This window comes from Heterodontus francisci, chromosome 5 (genome assembly GCF_036365525.1).
Source record: "Heterodontus francisci isolate sHetFra1 chromosome 5, sHetFra1.hap1, whole genome shotgun sequence".
NCBI lineage: Eukaryota > Metazoa > Chordata > Chondrichthyes > Heterodontiformes > Heterodontidae > Heterodontus > Heterodontus francisci.
Window position 1 is genome coordinate 155,152,718 of NC_090375.1, and position 22,539 is coordinate 155,175,256.

At 41.9% G+C, this 22,539-nt stretch overlaps 1 protein-coding gene across 8 annotated transcripts in view; it reads right to left on the bottom strand.

Moving 5' to 3' along the window:
• The window catches only part of LOC137370106 (TPR and ankyrin repeat-containing protein 1-like), a 113,229-nt gene that overhangs the window by 22,009 nt on the left and 68,681 nt on the right, over positions 1-22,539 (bottom strand). For all 8 annotated transcript variants that reach the window (XM_068032264.1, XM_068032261.1, XM_068032263.1 and 5 more), the window contains 8 exons: positions 16,786-19,644; positions 13,944-14,143; positions 11,578-11,715; positions 11,150-11,290; positions 8,473-8,629; positions 6,857-6,945; positions 2,052-2,155; positions 975-1,107 (listed from right to left, as the gene is read on the bottom strand). In XM_068032264.1, the coding sequence (XP_067888365.1) occupies positions 975-1,107; positions 2,052-2,155; positions 6,857-6,945; positions 8,473-8,629; positions 11,150-11,290; positions 11,578-11,715; positions 13,944-14,143; positions 16,786-19,644 (3,821 nt within the window). The remainder of the gene's footprint in view (positions 1-974; positions 1,108-2,051; positions 2,156-6,856; positions 6,946-8,472; positions 8,630-11,149; positions 11,291-11,577; positions 11,716-13,943; positions 14,144-16,785; positions 19,645-22,539) is intronic.

Genomic DNA, 22,539 nt, shown 5'->3' on the forward strand with positions numbered 1-22,539 from the left:
GAGAGATCAGGGAAACTGGGCATGCATTCTCTAGAGTTTCAAAGAATGAGAGGTGATCTCATTGAAACCTACAAAATACTTAAAAAGATAGACAGGGTAGATGCAGCTAAGATGTTTCCCCTGGTTGGGGAGTCTAGAACCAATTTCAAAATAACAGGGAAGCCACTTAGGACCGAAATAAGGAGAAATGTCTTTACTCAGAGGGTTTTGAATCTTTGGAATTCTCTACCCCAGAGGGCTGTGGAAGCTCAGTCATTGAGTATGTTTAAAGCAGAGATTGGCAGATTTCTCAATACCAATGACATAAAGGGATATGAGGATAGTGTGGGAAAAAGGCACTGAAGTGGATGATCAGCCATGATCATATTGAATGGCGGAGCAGGTTCGATGGGCTGAATGGCCTCCTCCTGCCCTTGTGTTCCTATGATTTTTTAAATTAATTCTGAGAATGTGGGTGTCACTAGCAAGGTCAGCATTTACTGCCCATCACAAGTTGCCCTCGAGAAGGTGACGGCGAGCTTTCTTTTTGAACCCTTGCAGTTCTTAAGGTAAAGGTACTTCCACAATATTATTAGGTTAGGACTACTCGGGGGTTTAAGCTAGCAACAATGAAAGAATGATGATATATGTCCAGGTTGGGATAGAAAGAAAGTTGGAGGTGATAGTATCCCCATGAATTGCTGCCCTTATCCTTCTAGATGGTAGGAGGTCATGGTTTGGGAAGTGCTGAAGAAGCCTTGATGAGTTAGTATACACTGCAGCCACGGTGCGCTGCTGGTGCGGGCGGAGCGGATGTTAAAGGTGATGGATGTTGAACATGACATGTCAATGCTAATGATTATTGGTCAAGCAAGGAAATGGAAATTCTGTCCCACATGCAATAAATGAGAGAAATGGTATTAAAAATGAGGGGTGATTGGAAACTATTGCTGCTATATAAACTAAGAACTAATACAGATGCAATAATCACATGCCTTTCCTAATTTCTCAAGCAGTTCTGCACAAAGCTTGTACTCCTTTGCATTTCTCAAGCACTTCAGTGACAGTTTCGGCACTCTGCACTCCAGGTAAGTCTTGGCTAGTTGGAGGTATTCGATCTGAATTTCCCTGGAAAGAAAAAAAAACTTTATCCACCTTTAGGGTAAAAACATTTTCTTTTTCTGCAAAAGAAAACCTTCAGTAATTCATGAGACTTGTAAGGGAGGGTGCATCCGAAGTCTGCACTGCCTCTCAGAGCTCAGTATTACTGTGTGTCCACATACCAAAACACCAAGCAAACGAGGAGTATTTATCAGCTACATAGGGCTTTTACTTAATTACATGCAGCATTGGAGATGCATTTCAGAGCTTGATCTGCTTGGCCTCTGAATATGCTTCCAAGTTTCCTTCTCGCTCCTGAAATCTGGTGTCTCCTCGCTCGCCACAGTGACAGCCTCACCTCCCAATAACATTCTCCATTGTCTCGCTAGGCAGCGAGAGTTACAAAGACTGATGTGCACGAGCGTGCTGGGAGAGGGACAAGGTGTTTTGCTGAAAGACTGTGAGGAAAATTTATCACATCAGGAAGACTCAGAGGAATAAGGAGCAGGGCGCATTGGGAAAATAAAAGGCAGCAGAATAGCTTTGAGAGGTACTGCGCCAAGCAGATAGAACCATGCACACCAGTGAAGGTACTGAAGCAGAGTGTGCCTGTAGATTCCTGATCTCTGCTGCTGGCTGGGATGTCCATGTCAAAACCACACATTCAGAAAACTGAAGCAATGCACCACCAAAGTTCTGACAAAAGGTGATCAACCTGAAATATTAACTCTGTTGCTCTCTGCATAGATGTTGACAGGCCTGCTGCGTATTTCCAGCATTTTTTTTTGTTTTTTTGGGATTTCCAGTATCTGCAGTATTTTGCTTTTGTACTACCAAAGAGTTTGGGTAAGTTACGCAATTTAATAAAAATTTCTATCTTGCTTTAAAAATTGCAAGTCAAATCAAACAATAGCCGTGCAGCATTGTAAAGGTGGACAGTAGAAGTGCTAAAAACATCAAGGGCTTCTTACTTTTGGCTTCTTTTTTTGACCTGTACATTGAGAACGGTGTCATGTGCAAACGCTAGTTTCTCTTTTTCCATAGCCCCACCTTTCTGGTAGCACTTGGCAGCAACCTATAGAATTAAAAAGGAATCTTCTTTAACAATTTACAAAGAAAATAGAAACCATATCTTTAGCCTATACTAAACCTTGTTATAACGTAGAATTAATTCTACCATTCCTAGTCAATTAAATAGCCATGTGCATCAACATAGTGAATACCTGCGAAAACAGAATACTGGAAAATATAATCTCCTTAGATGGACATTTAAAATTACCAGAAGCAAAAGTAATTAGAAAGCATCGGGACATCTGCAGCACCTACCTCTTCTGGTGGGGCAGCTTGCTAGCTGTGACTGGAGCATGTCCAGCGTGGGTGCTGGAGCTGCACGGAGGTGGTCATGTCGGATCTGCAGCGGATGAGAAACCGCTGAGTACAGGAGAGGAATGGAGCCGATGGGTGGATGGGACGGCTTCATGAACATCCTGTAGGCCTCAAACACCCCAAATAAGTAGTTACCGGTCCCGAGCTTGCATTAAGTGGGGCAGTAGCTGGGGGACTTCTCCTGGTGACGGGCACGGGATAACAGCCGCCAGCTTTCTGCCTCTTTTGGAGGAACTAAGGATGAATAAACTGTAGTGACAAACTGCAAAACTTTAAAGGAAACTTAGCTCAGGTATAAAGGGGCCCGAGGGAGGAACCATTTGGGACATAGCACAGGTGGGGCGTGTGTGCGAGAAAGAACCTGCTGGAAAGAGGGAGAGCAAGTGATCCAGAGCTACTGCATAACATAAAAATTCCTTTATTTAAAAAAAACCTCCATCCAAAACATCAATCTACACAGTCATATCTTGTTCAATTTTTGGACTCGATCACATTTATAAAGTCTAACATACATTAAGTGTCCTCAATGACCAGGGAGGCAGCTGTGAATTCTAATTCTATGTTCACATTTTCCTGCTTTTTTCCTTAACCATGAAAAAACATGGCGTCGAATTCGAAAAAAAGATCATTCAACCTAGCTTGGGAAAGAGACTGTTAATTCTCACAGTCCTGGTTTTTTATCACATAATTGTTTTGCTGACTCGCTACATGTTAACGCAATGTTAGCATATGATATAGCGATATAGCTAGCTCTATTCTGTCAACAAAAGTAATTCGCCTTGGCATTGCGTTATATTTTGCTTGCTAGCTAATACAATAAAATGAAAGCAAAATACTGCAGATGCTGGAAATCTAAAATAAAAACCAAGTGATGAAAATACTCAGGAGGTCTGGCAGCATCTGCAGAGAGAGAGGAACAGAGTTAATGTTTCAGGTCTGATGAAAGGTCATAACTTGAAATGTTCACTCTATCTCTCTCCACAAATACTGCCAGACCTGCTGAATATTTCCAGCACTTTGTTTTTGTTTGATTTCCAGCATCTGCAGTACTTTGCTTTTGAACCAGTTTGTGATATGGTGCCTCTCTCACACCATTTCAAGTTTAGATGGTTTATTCATTTGAGCTCAGTGGGAGCAAGTCTGAAGGGAACCCCCTCCCAGGAAGCAATAGCCAGTTTAATTGGCAGTTTTTTGTAAAACTCTTACAGGGAGATCTGGGGACAGGGCCAGAAATCAATGCGCTAGCTTCCCATCGAGCCAGGAAACAAAACAGAGGTTTGCTCCTGGTCTCATTTAGTTGAGAAGATCTGGAAAGGCAGAAAGGCAGGGTTGGAAGAAGTACACCCAAATATATAGCCAGTCTGATCAGAGAAATTACTGCAGAAAAGTTATACTCTATCAGGGACTGTTCAGCAGCTTTTTTTCTTTGGTATGTTATAAGGAGCCTTTGTGAATTAAGTTCAAGTGCTGCAAGATTTACTATAAAAGTTACTCTGTTAATTTATCAACTGATAAATGAACTAGTTTTTGTTGATTTACATTTGACTTCATATCACTAAATTGTTAATCCGTCTATGTTTCAGAAAATTGAAAAAGTACATGTGGCAGAATATGAGAGAATACAGCATCCAGTTCGTATTAGAATGGATTTCATTGTTACTGCCTCCAGGTCACATAGTCGTACAACCAGATATTCAGCAGAAACTCATCACAAGGGAGACAGTATTGTTTACAGGAGAGAATGGGGAGAATGAATCCAGACAAAGTATATAATGTCAACCCTAAAATCATAAGAACTGGTTGATGTTTCTCATGCCCTCAGTTGTGAAAATAACATTTTGGGATACAGTCTATCAGTCATTTAAGGCATGACATCTGGTAATTGTAACATGCTTAGGAGGAACAGATGACTTTTCATCTAAAGTTCCCAAAGCTCTTAATTAGTGGGGTTCGCCTTGTGTCACAACAGTGACCACACTTCAAAAGTATTTTGTAGGATGTAAATCATTTTGGGACATCTTGAGGCTGTGATAGGCAGTATATAATTGCAAGTCTTTTTCTCCCTTTACTTCTCAGTCTATTGTAGACTAATGGACATTGATAGTTGCAAGATCCAACAGTTCCATTATCAGTGTATCACCAGGTTGGTGGAAGGCGAACAAGATGGACCTAAGTCTTTTTTTGTCCAGTAGTTCCTATGTTCCTATGCAAAGGACATGATCTGGTAACCAGAGAGAGAAGTACTATTGAGGGCAATTGACTTTGAACTTGGTCAAGGATCGAACTCAAACTCGGGTCTTCTAAATGGGCTCCAGGGCTTTGGTCTCAAGAGTTTGTCTTAATAACCTCCCAAGCTGTGGACCTTAGCCCTGGCTGAATAGACAGACAGCAGACAAGGATTCCTTTATGCTCTTTGGCAACACCATATTCTTCAATGAACTGGTGGCAAGTGTGGCTGTGTCAGCTAACAAGGCATGTGTGCCAATTCCTGCCTCCTTCCTGTGACGCTTTGCCTCCAATGAGCGTTGCCCAAAGCTGATGCATTTGCACTGGGAGTGAAGTGCACACATAATTTGAAGGGATAGGAACAATGAACTCCTAAAGTTAGACATATATGAAGTAACAGAGAAGGTTGATGAAGGGAATGCGGCGGATGTTGTTAATATGGATTTTAAGAAAGCGTATGATAAGGTACTACATAAAAGGCTGGTTAACAAAATTGAGGCTCGTGAAATAGGAGTGTCAGTGTCCAATCGGATAAAAAATTGGTTCAAGGACAGAAAACAGTGAGTCATGGTAAATGGTGGTTTTTCAGACGGAAGGATAGTAGACAGTGGTGTTCCCCAATGGTCAGTGCTAGGAACACTGCTGTTTTTGCTACATATAAATGATTTGGATCTTGGAATACAGAGTAGAATCTCAAAATTTGCCAATAACATCAAACTTGGACGAATGGCAAACCATGAGGATGATATGAACTGCCTGCAATAGGACATAGACTAGCAAAATGGGCAGAGAGGTGGCAGATGGGATTTAATACTGACAAGTGTGAGGTGATGCAATTTGGCAGAAGGAACAGGGAGAGGCAAAATATACTTGACAGCACAGTTCTAAAGAGTGTGCAGAAACAGAGGGACCTGGGGGTGCATGTGCATTGATCTTTGAAGGTGGTAGGACAAAAGGAGAGTGGTTAGTAAAGCATAAAGGATCTTTGGCTTCATAAGTAGATGTATTGAGTACAAAAACAGGGAAATTATACTGAACCTTTACAAAGCTCTGGTTAGGCCCCAAGTGGAGTATTGCATCCAGTTCTGGTCACCACACTTTAGGAAAGATGTGAGGGTCCTTGAGAGGGTACAGAGGAGATTTACCAGAATGGTTCCAGGGATGAAGGATTTTAGTTACAAAGTTAAATTGGAAAAACTGGGGTTGTTCTCCTTAGAACAAAGGAGGAGATTAAGAGATTTAATAGAAGTGCACAAGATTATGACAGGCTTTGTTAAGTTAGACAAGGTGAAGCTGTTCCCATTAACTAATGGTACAAGGACTAGGGAACACAGATTGAAAGTTTTGGGCAAAAGATGCAGGGGGAATATGAGGAAGAACCGTTTTTATGCAGTGGGTGGTAATGACCTGGAACTTGCTGCTCACAGGGGTAATGGAAGCAGAGACAATAACTTGGAAAGGAAGTTGGCCATTTGAAGGAAATAGACTTGCTGGGCTACAGGGATCGAAAGGGAGAGTGGGACTGACTGGATTGCTCCGTGGAGAGCTGGCATGGACTCGATGGGCCAAATGGCCTCCTTCCATAAATGACTCGATATGAGAGGAAAATTTTACTTGTTGACACGCTGAGACTGGAGAGGGGGTGGGGGGGGAGGCAGGGTGGTGCTCAGTAGCGCACGAGAAAACCGGAAGTCTGGACTTCCCCATATGCTGTGGTGTTTTAATTGGGGGTTCCGATCCCAATCTGATGGTAGGCGGTTGGTCTGGAGGAAGCTCTCCTCCTTCTGATCCTTCTCCTTAAGACTGTCCTTGCCTCGCTGCAACTGTCAGATTTCCCGAGGTCTGGGAAACCCGGCCAGCTGTCCACGGTTAAACCTGCAAAGCAGGTTAAATCTGAGGCTTCTAGCCTCATTAATATATTTAATATGCCTACCTGCCTCCTGGGAGTGGGTTGGCTTCCTGCCTCAGTATAATTTGGAAGATGGAGCTGGCTTCCCAACGCCCTTGGAATTTTTGCTCATTTAACACCCCCACCTACACCCAATCCCACCTGTTCACCCATGTTAAAACTGTCCCCCATGGGATTCTGAAAAATCCTCTGCCATGCGTGTTTACATTGTTTTTAAGCAAGGGTTCACATTTCAATTTCAATTTTAGCTCTCACCTTCCAACACTGATGTTTTGCAAAGTAGTCGCCTCGTTCTGTCCATTCTTGCATTGTGGAGGTTTTAACAAACATGCTGTCATCAAGCTCTGAAAAAACAAAACACATTTACTTCAAATCAATTACAACTAACTTTATCCCAGTAAAACAAAGAGTCTTCTCTTTAAATAGATATAAATATAAATGTAAGTTGTTGCTGTAGATCAGCACCCAGGGGATATTGCATTGTTGTAGTCATATGGAGAAGAACAAAAACCTAATGTCTTTTTCATTTCAGTTGTAAATGAAGTGCTTCACATCCTCTCTGTACTGCTAAAATGTTACCACTAAGTGCCATAGAATCAGCTTGGTTCAGTTGGTAGGTCTCTTGTCTGATCCAGAAGTTCAAGCCCCACTCCAGGACCTGAGAACAGAACCTAGGTGACAATGCAGTGCAGGGCTAAAAACATAAATGTCTTACCATTTTATCCTCTGAGCAGGCCATCCTAAAAAGTTCAAAACTCCTTATAGTTATTTAGCGAGTTCACCTATGCTCTGGGAACTGAAGCCAGCATGACTGAATATTTGACATCTGGGCCGAATTTTAATTCCCAGGGTTGGGAATCTGACACCTGGAACACTTTTGGGTCCTGAATCTGCAGCATGTCAGGGTCAGTAACACAATGCAATTTTGAAAATGTCAGCCACCAACTGGCCCGGAGTCGAGTTCAGCGCCCAATTAGCAGCATCGGTGCAGACAGGAGGTGAGAGCTAAGCACAAAAGAATAATTTAGAAAGTAAAAGGCAACCAAGATTGGGCTTGCCATGGCCTTTGGAAATGGAGGAACAGGGACAGCAGAGGGCTAGCAAAGGTTTGGTCAGCCACCCCTGGGCAGCCCCACATTTTTCTGCTGCTTCCCTTGGAGGCCCTAATTGAGGCTGTGGCAAGTGCTCCAGTGAGCCAGACCAAGCAGGCATAGCTAGAGGTGGCCATGGATGCCAGCAGCCTCACGTTCCTCTCAAGAGTCCAAACACACACTCTTCACAAAATCAAGCCTCTCAGCTCAAGCGATGGTAACTCTGTGCTACTGCACGAGCAACTGAGTTTAAATCTCCCCTCTTATACAACTTTCTCACATTGCAGTCAGGAGCATTAACAGTTCCCTGCTGTGTTCCCAACAGCCATGATCAAATGTGCCCCAGAGCCTCTGTGTTTCCCATGTTTGCCATTTGAAAATTGCTAACTGTTGCTTCCCACATTCGTAACGAGCTCCACAAGCAACTAATTGTAGCCGAATGGGTTGCCGGCTTCCCCCTCCTACACTCCCATTGAAAATCTAATTGCACCACTGAGGCGTTGGGAAACAGTGACGCCTTGCCACGTCCGCCTGCACCCAAACTCGCCCCCAAAGACAATTGAAACTTCAGCCCATGGAGAGAGATTTTTAAAAAATGCCCCAGTAATGAGAGAAGCAGGCAATTAAAGCATCTCCCTCTCCTTTCCCCCCAATCCCAACAAGCAAAATGAACAATTTGGCTGAATCAGTTTCGAGTCTTCAGATAGCTGTAAGGTTTCAAGCTGTGTATGTTTCAACACTGCAAGCAAGCGTAAGGTTTTGACTTCTAAACTTCCCTACCTTTGTTCTCATCGGTTTTGACAACTCTGACGAAACCTCTGTTGATGAAGTACTTGAAGGCTGGGGCACGTTTTGCTTTGTTTTCATCGAAGATCCAGAGGTTCACCCTTGCTCTTGTGAAAGCCGTGTACAATTGTTTCAGTTCACAATTGAGCAGCTGATGCACAGAAATAAATGAGAATTTTGATGAAAACTGACCACGGACGTTCATTTTTGAGTATGTACAGCAGAGTAGATCATTAGCCACTGCTTTTATTCAGCTGTGATATGTTTAATATAAAAATAGGTATTGAAGCTTGTCATTCATTCGAAACTTGGTCTGTTGAGTTTAAGCTTTCTTCCTATGCTATGATATTTTTCTGAGCAGCTCAATAGTTGCAGGAGTTATAAATAAACTTAACTTACAATGACTGAGCTTTGAAAATTAATTTGAGGGACTCACTGCTGGTCTATCATAAACTACTAAGCAACTGCACCTGCACTAAAGTGTGTAAGGCACCATTGTATGAGGGTGCCAATTCCAATAAAACAAGGTCATAACAAGATTCACAAATAAAAAAGGAAAGTCAGGATAGGAATAAGGCCTGTCAGTTTAAAATCACAGGCAGCAATAATGAAATGCCAGAAATATTAAATAATTATTTTGCTTCAGCACTTACCTGGGGAGGGATCATGTGGTTATGACATTGGAAAATGAGATTAGAAATGGTATAACCACATTTAAAATAAGGAGAAATATATAAACTAATAAAACTCAAAGAGGATAAAACCCCTGGTCTGGACCAATTACACCTGTCCATTTTAAAAGAATCTAAGTAAGAATTAGCAGAGGCACTATTACACATTCAATAATTCACTGAAAAAAAAGTGTAGTGACAGCAGACTAGTGGATAGCTAACTTTATACCTAGATTTAGGATGGGAGGCAAAACATCTCCAGGGAACTATAGAACAGTCAGCTTAACTTTGTAGCAAGAAAAATAAAGGAATCCATAAAGGTCAGAGCATGCAGAGTCTGCGGACAATTACAGAATGGTAGCCAGCTGGCTGTAAGACAGAAAGCAGAGAACAGGAGTAAAGCATAGTTATTCAGAGTGGCAGAAGGTGGAAAGTGGAGTCCAACAAGGATCAGTGCTGGGACCACTGTTGTTCACAATTTATATTCATGATTTGGACTTTGGAATCAAAAACACAATTTCTAAATTTGCAGATCATACCAAATTGGGAGGGATAGTCAATACTGAAGAGGACTGTAACAAATTACAGGAGGAGACTAATAAACTTAAAGAATAGGTAAATAATTGGCAATGGTAAGAAAAATAAGGAGGTCACATATAACTTGGAAAATATGAATCTGAATGGCATAGAGGAGTAGAGGGATCTGGGAGCACAAATCCCTACAAGTTGCAATACAGGTCAATTGGGCCTCAACAAAAGCAAACCAAGTACTTGAGTTTATTTCTAGAGGAACAAGAATTAAGAAGTTGAGAAGTTAAACTTGTATCGAACCTTAGTTAGACCACACTTGGAATACTATGTGCAATTCTGGTCGCCATCTTCTAAAAAGAAGATAGAGACACTGCAGAGGGGTCAAAAAAGATTTACAAGAACCATGCGAGAACTGTGAGGTTATACCTATTAGGAAAAAATGAACAGGCTGGGTCTTTTTTCTCTTGAAAGGAGAAGGCCGAGTGATGACCTAATAGAGATTTTTAATATTAGGAAAAGTTTTGATAGAATAGACACAGAGTGTTTCCACTTGTGGGAAAGAGCAAAACTAGAGGCTATCAATATAAGACAGCCACTAATACATTCAATAGGGAATTCAGAAGAAACATCTTTAATCAGAAAGTGGTGAAAATGTGGAACTTGCTACCACATAATGTAACTGAGGCAGAGTATGCTTATCTAGCTTTCCCTTAAATGCAGCTATATAAGGCAGAACGGAATAATGGGTAATGCTGATAGGTTTAGAAGAGGAAGGATGGGAGGAGGTTCCAACGGAGCATTAACGCCAGCATGGGCTAGTTGAGCAGAATGGCCTCTTTCTGTGCTGTATATTCTATGTAAAAAAGAGAGATTTGAGATACTGGGATTATTACCATAGTAGTAGAGAAAGGAAGGAAGAGACTTAATCCAGGTTTTTAATATGATGAAGGGTTTTGATAGGGTGAAGAGGGAAAGACTATTTCCTCTGGTTTAGGAGTCAGTGACAAGAGGCCATCAATTTAAGAGAATGAGCAGAGAGGTTAGGAAAAAAAATGTCTTGAAGCAGATTTTTGGAACAAGGAATGATTTGCCACAGTGAATGGTTGAAGTGGAGATGGTTACATCTTTTAAGGGAAAAGTGGATAAATATTTGAAGTGCTGTCCAACCATGGATATTTGAAAATATATTTACGGAGGTTAAATAAGGAACAATTGAGGAGTTAGATTTTCAATCCAATGACTATAACGGGATGGCCACCTAGCCTGGGACTTCTTACAAATGAACTAGACAAATACAATACAAAAGGCAGTTCCTCACCTTCAACAGAAAGAGCAACTGGGTCAGCTAGAAACGTCACTCAACACATAGGAAAGCCCTAATAACACACAGACACACCCATGGGTAGATACTAGAGTAAACCCTTTTACTTTACAAAAAGATTATATGAGGAAAAAAAGACCAGTTTTACCTTATGCAGCTCCGCATTGAATTCAAGGGGCCGGCTTTGTGGAACAACATCGTCTATTGGTTGCTCCAGTAATGGCCCGTAGTTGTCTTTTGACAGAGGTGAAGGTTGAAAGGACGAGATGACCCTCCATTCCTTATCAGCCTGATGAGAAACATGATGAAAACATAGTACATTTCTCAAGGCAATTCACAATTAAAGCACTCAAAAAACACTTAAAATTCACTAATCCCATTCTGCTCGCTTTTCAGTTTAATTCCACACTCTTAACTCTCCGTATTGATTCCATTCAGGCACAAAAAATCCTATTTTAACTGCCTCCATCTGGCAAAAAACTAGGTTGGCGAAGGTGGGGGGCAGTTAAACTAACTGGAGTCACCTACCACATCCATCCCCCCCAATCAAAGCCTCTCCCATTTCTGAAATGTTACCTCAGAATCTGTGAAGAAATTATAAAGGAGGACATCATCGAATTCCAAACCTTTGGCTTCATATATTGTCAGAACCAGGGCCAGGTTAAGCTCTTCCGGTATTGTATCCTTTGCCTTTTCATCTGTGACTAAAATAACCTGCAATGTATTGTGTTAAAAAATGAAAACAAGGACAGTAAGTCTGCCTGTCAATTTAACACGAGGACACACCCTCAACACTGATCATCTTCATACAAGAATATACCTTAGCTAGATAGAATTTACACACACACACATATAAGAGGACAGATAGGAATGAGAAAACAGGTGCAACCCTATGTCGCATAGTTTCAGGACCTTTGTCATTACATCAATTTGATCTGACCCATAATTAATCACTCAACACTAACTGCTCCCCCCCCCACTCCAACCCTCCAACTGCAAGGTAATTTACCAATTTGAAGAATTATACTATCAGGGAAGTAAGCTGTCTTTCTTCTGTATTCCACATCCTGCACACACCAGAGGAACATGCCAATAGTACAAATTTAACAAGGGGGAGACCCATGTGAAGGAGGCCTACACCAAGATGTCAGCAGCAATCTGTGTGATGTTAAATCTAGACAGTAATATATTTAAATATATGAGGATTGCTCCGTATGACAGCTTGTACATGCCATCAATTGGAACTTGATTTGAGGTACCCAGGAAGCAGCTGTGGGCAACAGCTGGAATGACATTCAGTTTTCCCCCTCTCCAGCTTTTTCCCCACAAGATGATTGGTTTATTGCATCGTAGCCTTGCCCTTGGCTAGTTGGTTATCTGTTTGCCTTGGTCCTTGCACAATAGGAAACATCTAAATGTCGAGACTGCCTAAAAGGTTGTTGCGAGCGAGCGAGAAAGAGACATAACTGAGGCTCTGCTAACATTTATTAAACAAAATCAAAGGGGAGTTCTAATGGTCAACTGGTTAGAATGTCACATCATATAAGCTGATCCTACAGTAAGTGCATGAACCTAGTTTAAAAAAAAACACAACGGTGCGATTTTCAGATAGGACATTTAAAACCAACATTCTGATGAGGGTACAATGACCTCAAAAGAACTAGAGACACATATGGAAGCCACTGAAAGCTAAACGTGGCAGAGTTTCAAATAGCTGACCAAAAGAGGATATCAGTGGGTATCTCCTAATGATCCAAAGACAAAGACTGAATTAGCCATAAATGAACCTCAAAAGAACCAAATCAAAGTAACACTAGAGATACTGCAGAATATGGGATACATTAAATGAGGGGGGACTAACAATTTAGTTTTTTACCATTTCACAAGCTCTTCCCGTCAAAGTAAGCTCTACTTTGGATGTCTTACATGAACAAACTGAGGTGTCGATTACTGAGGCTGGAGACAGTGTTCTACTGGTCATTGTCTGTAATTGAAGAGGCCACCAACCTGTGGCCTTTGGGTTCAGAATTATTTATACACCCGTTTCCCAATTTGACAGAAGATTTCTCTTTCAAAGACACAGATTACCGTCTCTGCTTATTGCTGTTAACCTTAATTAGTGAGGCCAACGAGGGGAGTCACCTGTATCATTTTCGCTTGCATCTGTTCAGCTACCTGTTCGATCAGGATGACAGGAGTAAACATGAACAAAGTCCAAGTGTCCAGGAAAAGGGAAAATTGGCTAGGCTAAAAGCATCACGGTCTCTATCCTGCAGCAGAAACACGGGAGTTCTGATCATCTGTAAAGGCGAACAGGTCCATCGCTGGAAGCCCACCCCGACCCACAATTCATGAAAATCTCTCTAATTGGCAATACAATCAAAAAATGTCTAGCGATTGGTGAATATGATGGTTCTGCTCATGAACAGGGTTGCCTCTTTTTAAGGTATCTGTGAAGCAGATGGTGCAGTGGGTTAGACACTGACTTTGCACATCTGTGACTTGATGTCCAGCTCAGACCACCGCTCAATGAGTTTGGACAATCATAATCCGGCTGTTGGTGGGCATGCGCCTAGTGTACAAAACTACCCTTATTTAAGCACTATATGACAATCGCATAAGAGTGATAAATGGGAAATGTGACACTGGCGAAGTAAGGGCTGCTCTTCTGGTTGGGGCTGAGTAGAAGGCGGCTTACTCTGCATCTGTACTACTGGGAATTCAGATGAGCACTCCCTAATTCTGTCTCTGTGCCAGGGATACCAAAGGCAAAAAAAGTACCTGGCTGTTTGTGTTTTCCCGTGTGTATATTCTACAAATTAAACTGGTCACTTGTTCCACTCATAGTCCAAATGGTTAATATACAAGCTCCTCACAGAACATATCAGAATGAATTTAGCTGCTCCAATACACAGGATAGGATTAGATGTATAAGTGCAAACCTGATGAGCACCAAATTCAATTGGCTGGGATTTCCGTTTGTTTCCTCTAAGCAAAATAGCCAAGTCACTGACACTACAGGACTCCAGGAGAGATGGCTTTGGTCCGTCAAAGAGGCCAGTGTCTCTCGGCAAGCGATCAAAGGACTCTGGAAAATAGTACTGGAGAAGATCCACTACACCCGAGGCCAAATTCAGAATTCCTAAATATACACAAGGAATTTAAGTTAATTAATATACTGCAAAAAAGATTAAAATGTTATAGACAGTTCACCAATGCCTAAAACAGTGCTGCTCAATATGTTAGCCTCAAGTGGCTACTTGAGAATCCAGATGCGGATAATTGCATTTTTGATAGCTAAGTAAAAAAAAAAGTAATCAACACTGTCTTCGGGCACGTGATCTCAATATTCATAGTCGCATGGTGTTTGCATGTGTACTTTAACACTTTCACGCATTCACTGGTAAAATGTTACGGTGATTTTGATAGTGTGTATTTTAACATGGGTGAAAATACTGGCCATCAGCACCAGGATAACACCAGCAACACTGCATGGAGAGGGAAACTGTGATTGTGGTCAGGTCATCCAATTGGAATAACCACTCCAGGCCAGTAGAAGACAGATTTGCATTTATACAGCACTTTACATGATCCCATGACAACACAAAGCCCTTCATAGCCAATTGAGAACTTTGAAATGTAGACTCTGTTATGTTGTAGCAAACACAGCTACCAGTTTGAGCACAGCAAGGTCTCACATACGGCAATGAGATAAATGACCAGATAATCTGTTTTAGTGACGTTGGTTGATATATAAATGTTGGCCAGGACACTGGGGAGAACTCCCCTGCACTTCCTCGAAGTAGTAGTCTTTTACATCCACCTGAGAGGTTTAACAGCTCATCCGAAAGACGGAACCTCTAGTCATGCAGCACTCCCTTAGTACTGACTGGAGCGTCAGCCTAGATAATGTGCTCAAATCCTTGGGGTAGGGCTCTAACCCACAGCCTTCTCAGAGGTGAGAGTGCTACCACTGAGCCACAGCTGTCACCTCTGTCAAGCCCAATGAATAATAAGAAGCTCAAAAGGGCACACCATGGAAAAGGGCAGGCAACATTCCACTGTGTTCTGGATGGAGAGCAAGGCAGGGTTCACGCTTCTCATTGTGCAGGCCAATATTCTCCGCAATCACAGAGTACCGCTCACAACTGCTGGACAAAACCTAGAAGCTGCATTAAGATATGCTGTGTCTGATCAATTCATGCCAGGATTCTAAACTTCGGTGAGAAAGATTGCAACATTTCACACTGAATAGTGGTTGATATTTGTTAAGTAAATATGCTTGTGTAGTACATTTACTTGTATCGTGTGTAAGGTGTCTGTTATTAAAAGTCGTGCATGTGGCCAAAACAATGTTACTGTAGCTAAGCAGTGACATCAGTGGGAGCAGGCTGCTCTAAATCCTCAGTGGCAGATCATGTAATCTTTCCCATTGCTGTACTTCTCAATATGTATTTTCAGTATATAATGTATCAAAGGGAATTGAAATACAGTGTTCAACTGCATAGCTCGCATAGCTCATGCAGCAAGGTACCGATTTTGGTAAGGTATACGTGGGTGATGACAAGTGGAAGATAGACATTTCCCCAGAATGGTGAGTCTCCTCCCACTGCAGTCTGGTCACTCCAATTACACAGATGGGCTGCGATAGATTTTGAATGCGAAAGGGAATAATGCACACAATAACAGGTAATGGGAAATGGACAGCAAACATGAAAGGGTTGTTCTTTGAAGAACGACTGGCAAAATGTGAAAATGAAAACGATTCTAGAGTTTTAGTTTTAGAGATACAGCACTGAAACAGGCCCTTCGGCCCACCGAGTCTGTGTCGACCATCAACCACCCATTTGTTCTAATCCTACACTAATTCCATATTCCTACCACATCCCCACCCTGTCCCTATATTTCCCTCCCACCTACCTATACTAGGGGCAATTTATAATGGCCAATTAACCTATCAACCTGCAAGTCTTTGGCATGTGGGAGGAAACCAGAGCACCCGGAGGAAACCCACGCAGACACAGGGAGAACTTGCAAACTCCACACAGGCAGTACCCAGAATTGAACCCGGGTCGCTGGAGCTGTGAGTAATTGCTCATCAAATCCTGAAAGCATTTGGTCATAGTAAAGCAGTTATCAACAAGACAAATTGGGTACCAAGATGCATCAGAGGGTACTGGAATAAAAAGTTACAAGAAGTTATACCAACAACCTACAGGTGAACACTTTGGGCAGCACAGTGGCTAGCACCGCAGCCTCACAGCTCCAGCAACCCGGGTTTGGTTCCGGGTACTGCCTGTGCGGAGTTTGCAAGTTCTCCCTGTGACCACGTAGGTTTCCGCTGGGTGCTCCGGTTTCCTCCCACAGCCAAAGACTTGCAGGTTGATAGGTAAATTGGCCATTGTAAATTGCCCCTAGTGTAGGTAGGTGGTAGCAGAATGGTGGGGATGTGGTAGGGAATATGGGATCAATGTAGGATTAGTATAAATGGGTGGTTGTTGGTTGGCACAGACTCGGTGGGCCGAAGGACCTGTTTCAGTGCTGTATCTCTCTATGAGGCCAGTTTTGCAGTACAGCAAGTAGCTTTGGACTCCAAAACCTCAGAAAAGGATCTAGAAAGGATTCAGAAAGGAGTGACCAGAATGATTCCAGGTTTTAGAGAACTTGGCTATGAAGTTCACAGTTCAAGGGACAAAAATCAGTAAAATTCTATTTTTTTTTCTTTTAAAATAAGGTTTTAAACATTCATTTTCAGTTAATCAAACAATAGTCTGGAGGCAATACCTGAATGTGATCGGTAATTCTGATGCAGTTGGTATATTCTGCTTGGCACTACTACATTACACTGTTTCTTTTCATCATCATTGGAATTATGGGCATAATAAAAGAGAGAACGTAGGTCACTGAAGCGGAAAGCCACCCCCTTCATTATGCTTTGAGCTGTATCACCAGTAAGGAACATGGAATTTGGGTCATTGATACACTTCATGAGGGTGGCGAGCTCTGCTTGGGTAAAGTCCTGTATTTCATCCCCATACAGTTCGTGGATAGACCATGGCAGTTCATCTAACTTGGCTAATCGCAGTGATAGGCTGTACAGCAAGTCTTCCTCGTCGAAGTATCTCCGTTGTGATTTTATCTGCTGATACATGCAGAAGTAGTTGTAGATTTCAGTTCTATCTTCCTGGAAATTTGGTGCTCTCTTCTTTCCCAGTTTAATATACTGTTCATCTGTTAGGCAACCTTGAGGACTATTTAAAGCTTCAATAGAACCCTTCAAAAAGGACTTGATCTCCTTCCACACCAAAGCTGGATTAAACGGAGACTTGCCTTTGATCATTTTGGGCCAAAGATCATGCGCAAACACCTCATAACTCACAAAGACACGAGGGTCAAATTCTTTGGTATGACCCTCTGTAACCCTACGTTCATCATCCAGAAACTCTCCTTCATACTCCTCTTCCTCATCCTCGTCTCCTAAATCTGGTATTGTCATATCTTCTTGAACGGACCAACCCACAATTGCCCTTTTTAGACTTCCATCTTCATTTCGAGGAAAAAACGGTTCTGGCAAGGATGCATCAATTAACAGCAGCAATTGCTTTGAGGTTATGAACAGGGGGAAGTTCTCATCCTTAATGTCCTGAAGTCGGTAAAGCATAGGTTCTAGAGGTTTGAAGTGGCTTGTAGCTTTGGTGGACTTGCTAAGCTCCATAAAGTTTTTTAAGACTTCCTGACACAAGACATGGTTTTTGGTAACAAAAATTTGATGTAAGTGCTCAAGTTTGTCAGCACCACCTGGATTCACTGGTATATCTTCATGGCCATTTGTCAACTCGCTGTCACAACCATCAAATGCCATTCCATTCTGATCCAAATCATGGGTTTGGTCCACAGACTCTAAGTATTTTTCTCCATTCACACAATCTAAGTGATCTTTTCGATCATCTATCATCGCTGCTTCATTTTCATCATCATCAATTTTCCTTTTATGCCAAACCTGTCGCACCAGCCAGGGGTTTCCAACTTGTGTTTTCTCCCAGTACAGTTGGAAACATTTCCAAAGTCTGTAGAGACAGCAAGTGGTCTTCCCTGTTCCACTTCTCCCAATCAGAATGATTGCTTGTAGCGGCTTAGGGATAAGGTCAATTATTGCATACTCCAATTCTCCCACTCTAAAAGGATATTCAACTCTGGACTCTAGATTAGTGAGGATGTTAAGAGCCATATTAGTGCTAAAGCTATGGAACTTCATTATGTTATACTCTGTCTCCACTGCACTAGCAGGTGGGAAGTATTCAGGTACTTGTTCTTTCCGTTCTTTCCAATCAACACATTCCACAAAGATCAATGGGAACCTCTTCTGAACATTTAAATTTGAGGTAAGCACAGCTTTGCTAATCCCTTTAAGCTTCTTCCGGAGAATGCAGGATTTCCCACGGCTGTAAGAACTGCAGATCATATCCAACGCGCGGTCGAGTTTATTATGGTCTAGGATGATGTCCCATATTCGAATAATCTCACTATATACCCTTCCTGTGACTCTCTCCTGAGGGTGAGAAGAAAGTTCTGATTCAAAAATTTTCTCTGGTTTTTCACTGCATCGAGGTGAAAAGTCTACTGTTATTTCCCAAAGCATTCGTGCTCCTTTGTCGAGCTTAGCTTCATAAAGCTTGATGGGGCTTTTCAGGTGCTTGAGTGGTTTCTGGAGGCTCGGAGTCCATTCTCCATTGCCAAGTTGCTGAATTGCCTTTACAGTTTTTGTTTTCATTTGCTGAGGTACGTCTCTGCAACTGAGCTTCTTCAGCAACTCTGATGTACATTCAATCTCCCATGTCATATTGTCAAAGTCCAGGTCTTGCAAATCAGTCACTTCTTCAGGGCTTGGGTCTTGCTGCGCTGAACTACAGTTTGATTGCTCTGTGGCCCCATTCAACATTACAGCTTCAACTTTGGCAGCATTTAGGGAAGAGCCAGTGTTGGGAACTGGAGCTCTCACCTCCAAAGTCTGAGTTGAATTGCTGAGTAAAGTGTTGGAAAGGGGCAGTTTGAAAGGGTTTGCTTCTGTTGGAGTCTCAATCATATTAAGTTGCTGAATCATTTTTGTAATTTCTTTCACTAGGATTTCTTCCACAGTTGGAACGACGCTTGGTTCATCTCTTGATTTAAGTGAATGTTCTTCTAATTCTGCTTGAGGAAGAACATCACAGAAGCCATTAAGAGGAAGCAGCATGTCAAGCTGTGTATTTTCCCACGTCTCGATCTTCTGGTGAGAAGGCCTCTTTCTGCTTGTTACATTCTTTGCACTCTTTGAAGTCCGCGTTTTCTGACTCTGGTCATTTTGTTCTCTTTTCTTTCGGTTTCGTGATGTTGCTTTATTCCACAGGATGAACCGCACGTCGTCTTTTTTAATTTTGTATGTAAATAGTTTCCCTTCCTTGTTCTTTATCTTGGTGTTGATTTCAAACTTGGTTATCAGATCCATTATTTCCTCATGATATTTAGAATAGATTTTGAGAAATATGATGTGCAACAAGGTATTTCCATTGCTATCCTGAGAGCTGGGATTGAGATATGGAAACTGAGCTGCATCAGAGCTGTACTTTTCCAACAGACATTTCAGTATGTGCAAACCAAACTCATCTGCAAATAGAAAGGAAAAGATAACATAAAATATTTTAACACATTAGTTGTACATGACGTTGGTTAGGCCGCATTTGGAGTACTGTGTGCAGTTCTGGTTGCCGCACTACAGTAAAGATGTTATTAAGCTAGAGAGGGTGCAGGAAAGATTCACAAGAATGTTGCCTGGTTTGGAGGGCATGAGTTATAAAGAAAGATTGGATAGGCTGGGTCTGTTTTCCCTGGAGCGAAGGAGGCTGAGAGGGGACATGATAGAGGTATATAAAATTATGAGGGGCATAGATAGGGTAGATATCCAGAGTCTGTTCCCATGGTAGGGGTGACTAAAACTAGAGGGCATAAATTTAAGGTGAGAGGGAGGAGGTTTAAAGGGGATCAAAGGGTTAAATTTTTCACACAAAGAATACTGAGTATCTGGAATGAGCTGTCTGAGGAGGTGGTGGAGGCAGGAACAGTAGCAACATTTAAGAGGCATCTGGACAGGTACTTGAATGAGCAAGGCATAGAGGGATATGGAATTAATGCAGGCAGGTGGGAATAGGTAGGCATTATGGTCGGCATGGATACGGTGGGCCAGAGGGCCTGTTTCTATGCTGTACGACTCTATGACTCTACATTCTAGATATGACAGCAACCTAGAAATGACCAATATAAATCACAGGTTATAGCACTGAATGTTACAGAAAAAGCTCACTTGTTCCAAAAAGTCTGCACTTGTGTTTTTCACTGCAAGACACTTAATCTAAACTCACTCTCCTACTCACACCTTGAACACTTCTTAAAATTTCAATTTTTAAAGCAACTATTTATGGATATTGCTTCAACAATGCTTCGTGGCACAGAATTCCACATTCTGAACATCGTCCGTGCAAAGGCATTCGATCTAACCTTCCCTTTAATACTTCTTGTGATCTACCTTAAATTTGTGTCCTTTCATTAACATCCCACCAAACAATGGAATCATGCACTATTTACTCTATTGCAACCTTTTATAATCTTGAAGGTCCACGAAAAGATTTGGACTTCTCAAGTCACTCTTCATAACTTTTACCACTCAACCTTGGTAACATCCTCATGAAACCATGCTACAATGTGTAACCTGCCTATAATGGAGTGTCCAGAACTATAAATATCACGACAACAACAGCCTAACTTAGGACCTATTTCATATAGACTGTCAGCAATGTGGGTTAGGTGAGCCTGACCCCACAAGTCAAATGCCCTCCCATCTCTTATTTCCCCTCCTTAAAGACAGTGATACTACTAAACACTTTTTGGGGGTCGTCAAGGGTCAGTTTTCCCAGACTGCTTTTAAGATGAAGTAACAATAATAATGGTGACTTTGTGCAGCACCCCACCCCATCAAGGAAGGAATCCAATGATCCAGTAGGTAAAGGAAACTCTTGTAGAAGTTCCACGTTACCTCCTTAATTTTATGTTCAACGTTTCTAGATACAAAACCAAGGATTCACTTTACCTCTGGGGCTGTGTAAATCACATGAAAAAACCCTCAAAAACAAAACTAGAAACACACAATTACATGCACAATTGTTAGATTCAATTTCATGAATATGGCAACTCTTTTGTGATGTAAAGTAAGTTTGACCCTTTTTATGTTTGCTTAAATTAGGAAATATCCCCAATTGGACTAACGCCCTAAGATTCCATAGTGGCCTTAGGCAGGTGACCAGAAAATGGCACACCACCAGCACGATCCCCACCAGAATCATACTGCTCGCAGAATTTCAGGGCCGCTAGTGTTTAAAAATAGAGGGAAGTAAATACTATCCCTGTCAGGTTTGTATTTCAAAATCAAATGACAAACAACAAATTGTCACAGTAAACATTTAAACATATACAAATATTTAACTGTGGAATTTTCAGTCAGATGACATAGGGACATTTCTGAAGTTTTTGGAACCTGTATTATTGAGCTCACAGAGTCATTATGGCACAGAAGGAGGCTATTCGGCCCTTCGAGTCCATACCGGCGCTCAGTAGAACGATCCAGTCAGACCCATTGCCCCCGCTATATCCCTATAGCCTGCAAGTTTATTTCTCTCGAGTGCCCATCCTATTTCCTTTTGAAATCATTCATTTTCTTCATCTTCTCCGCTTCCACCACTCTCATAGACAATGAGTTTTGGGTCACTACTACTTTCTCTGTGAAAAAGTTCTTCCTCACATCCCCCCATATCTCTTGCTCAAAATCTTAAATCTGTGTTCCCTAGTCCTTGTGCCATCAGCTAATTGGAACAGTTTTTCTTTGCCTACCGTTTCCAAACCTGCTGTAATCTTCTATAACTCTATCAGATCTCCCCTCAATCTCCTTTGCTTCAAGGAGAACAACCCCAGTTTCTCCAATCTAACCTTGTAATTAAAATCCCTCATCCCTGGAACCATTCTGGTAAATCTTCTCTGCACTCTCTCGAGGACCCTCACATCCTCCCTAAAGTGTGGTGACCAGAACTGAATGCAGTACTCTAGTTGTGGCCTAACCAGAGCTTTATAAAGGCTCAGTACAACTTTCCTGCTTTTGTACTCAATACCCCTATTTATGAAGCCCAAGATCCCATATGCTTTAACATAGAACATAGAACATTACAGCGCAGTACAGGCCCTTCAGCCCTCGATGTTGCGCCGACCTGTGAAACCATCTGACCTACACTATAGAACATAGAACTTTACTAACTACTCTCTCAATATGTCCTGCCACTTTCAAAAGATCTTTGCACATGCACCCCCAGGTCTCTCTGTTCCAGCACACTCCTTAGAACAGTGCCATTTAGTCTATATTGCATCTCCCTATCCCTTCTCTCAAAATGCATTACCTAACACTTCTCTGTATTAAATTGCACCTGTCACTTGTCTGCCCATTTTGATAGCTGATTGGTT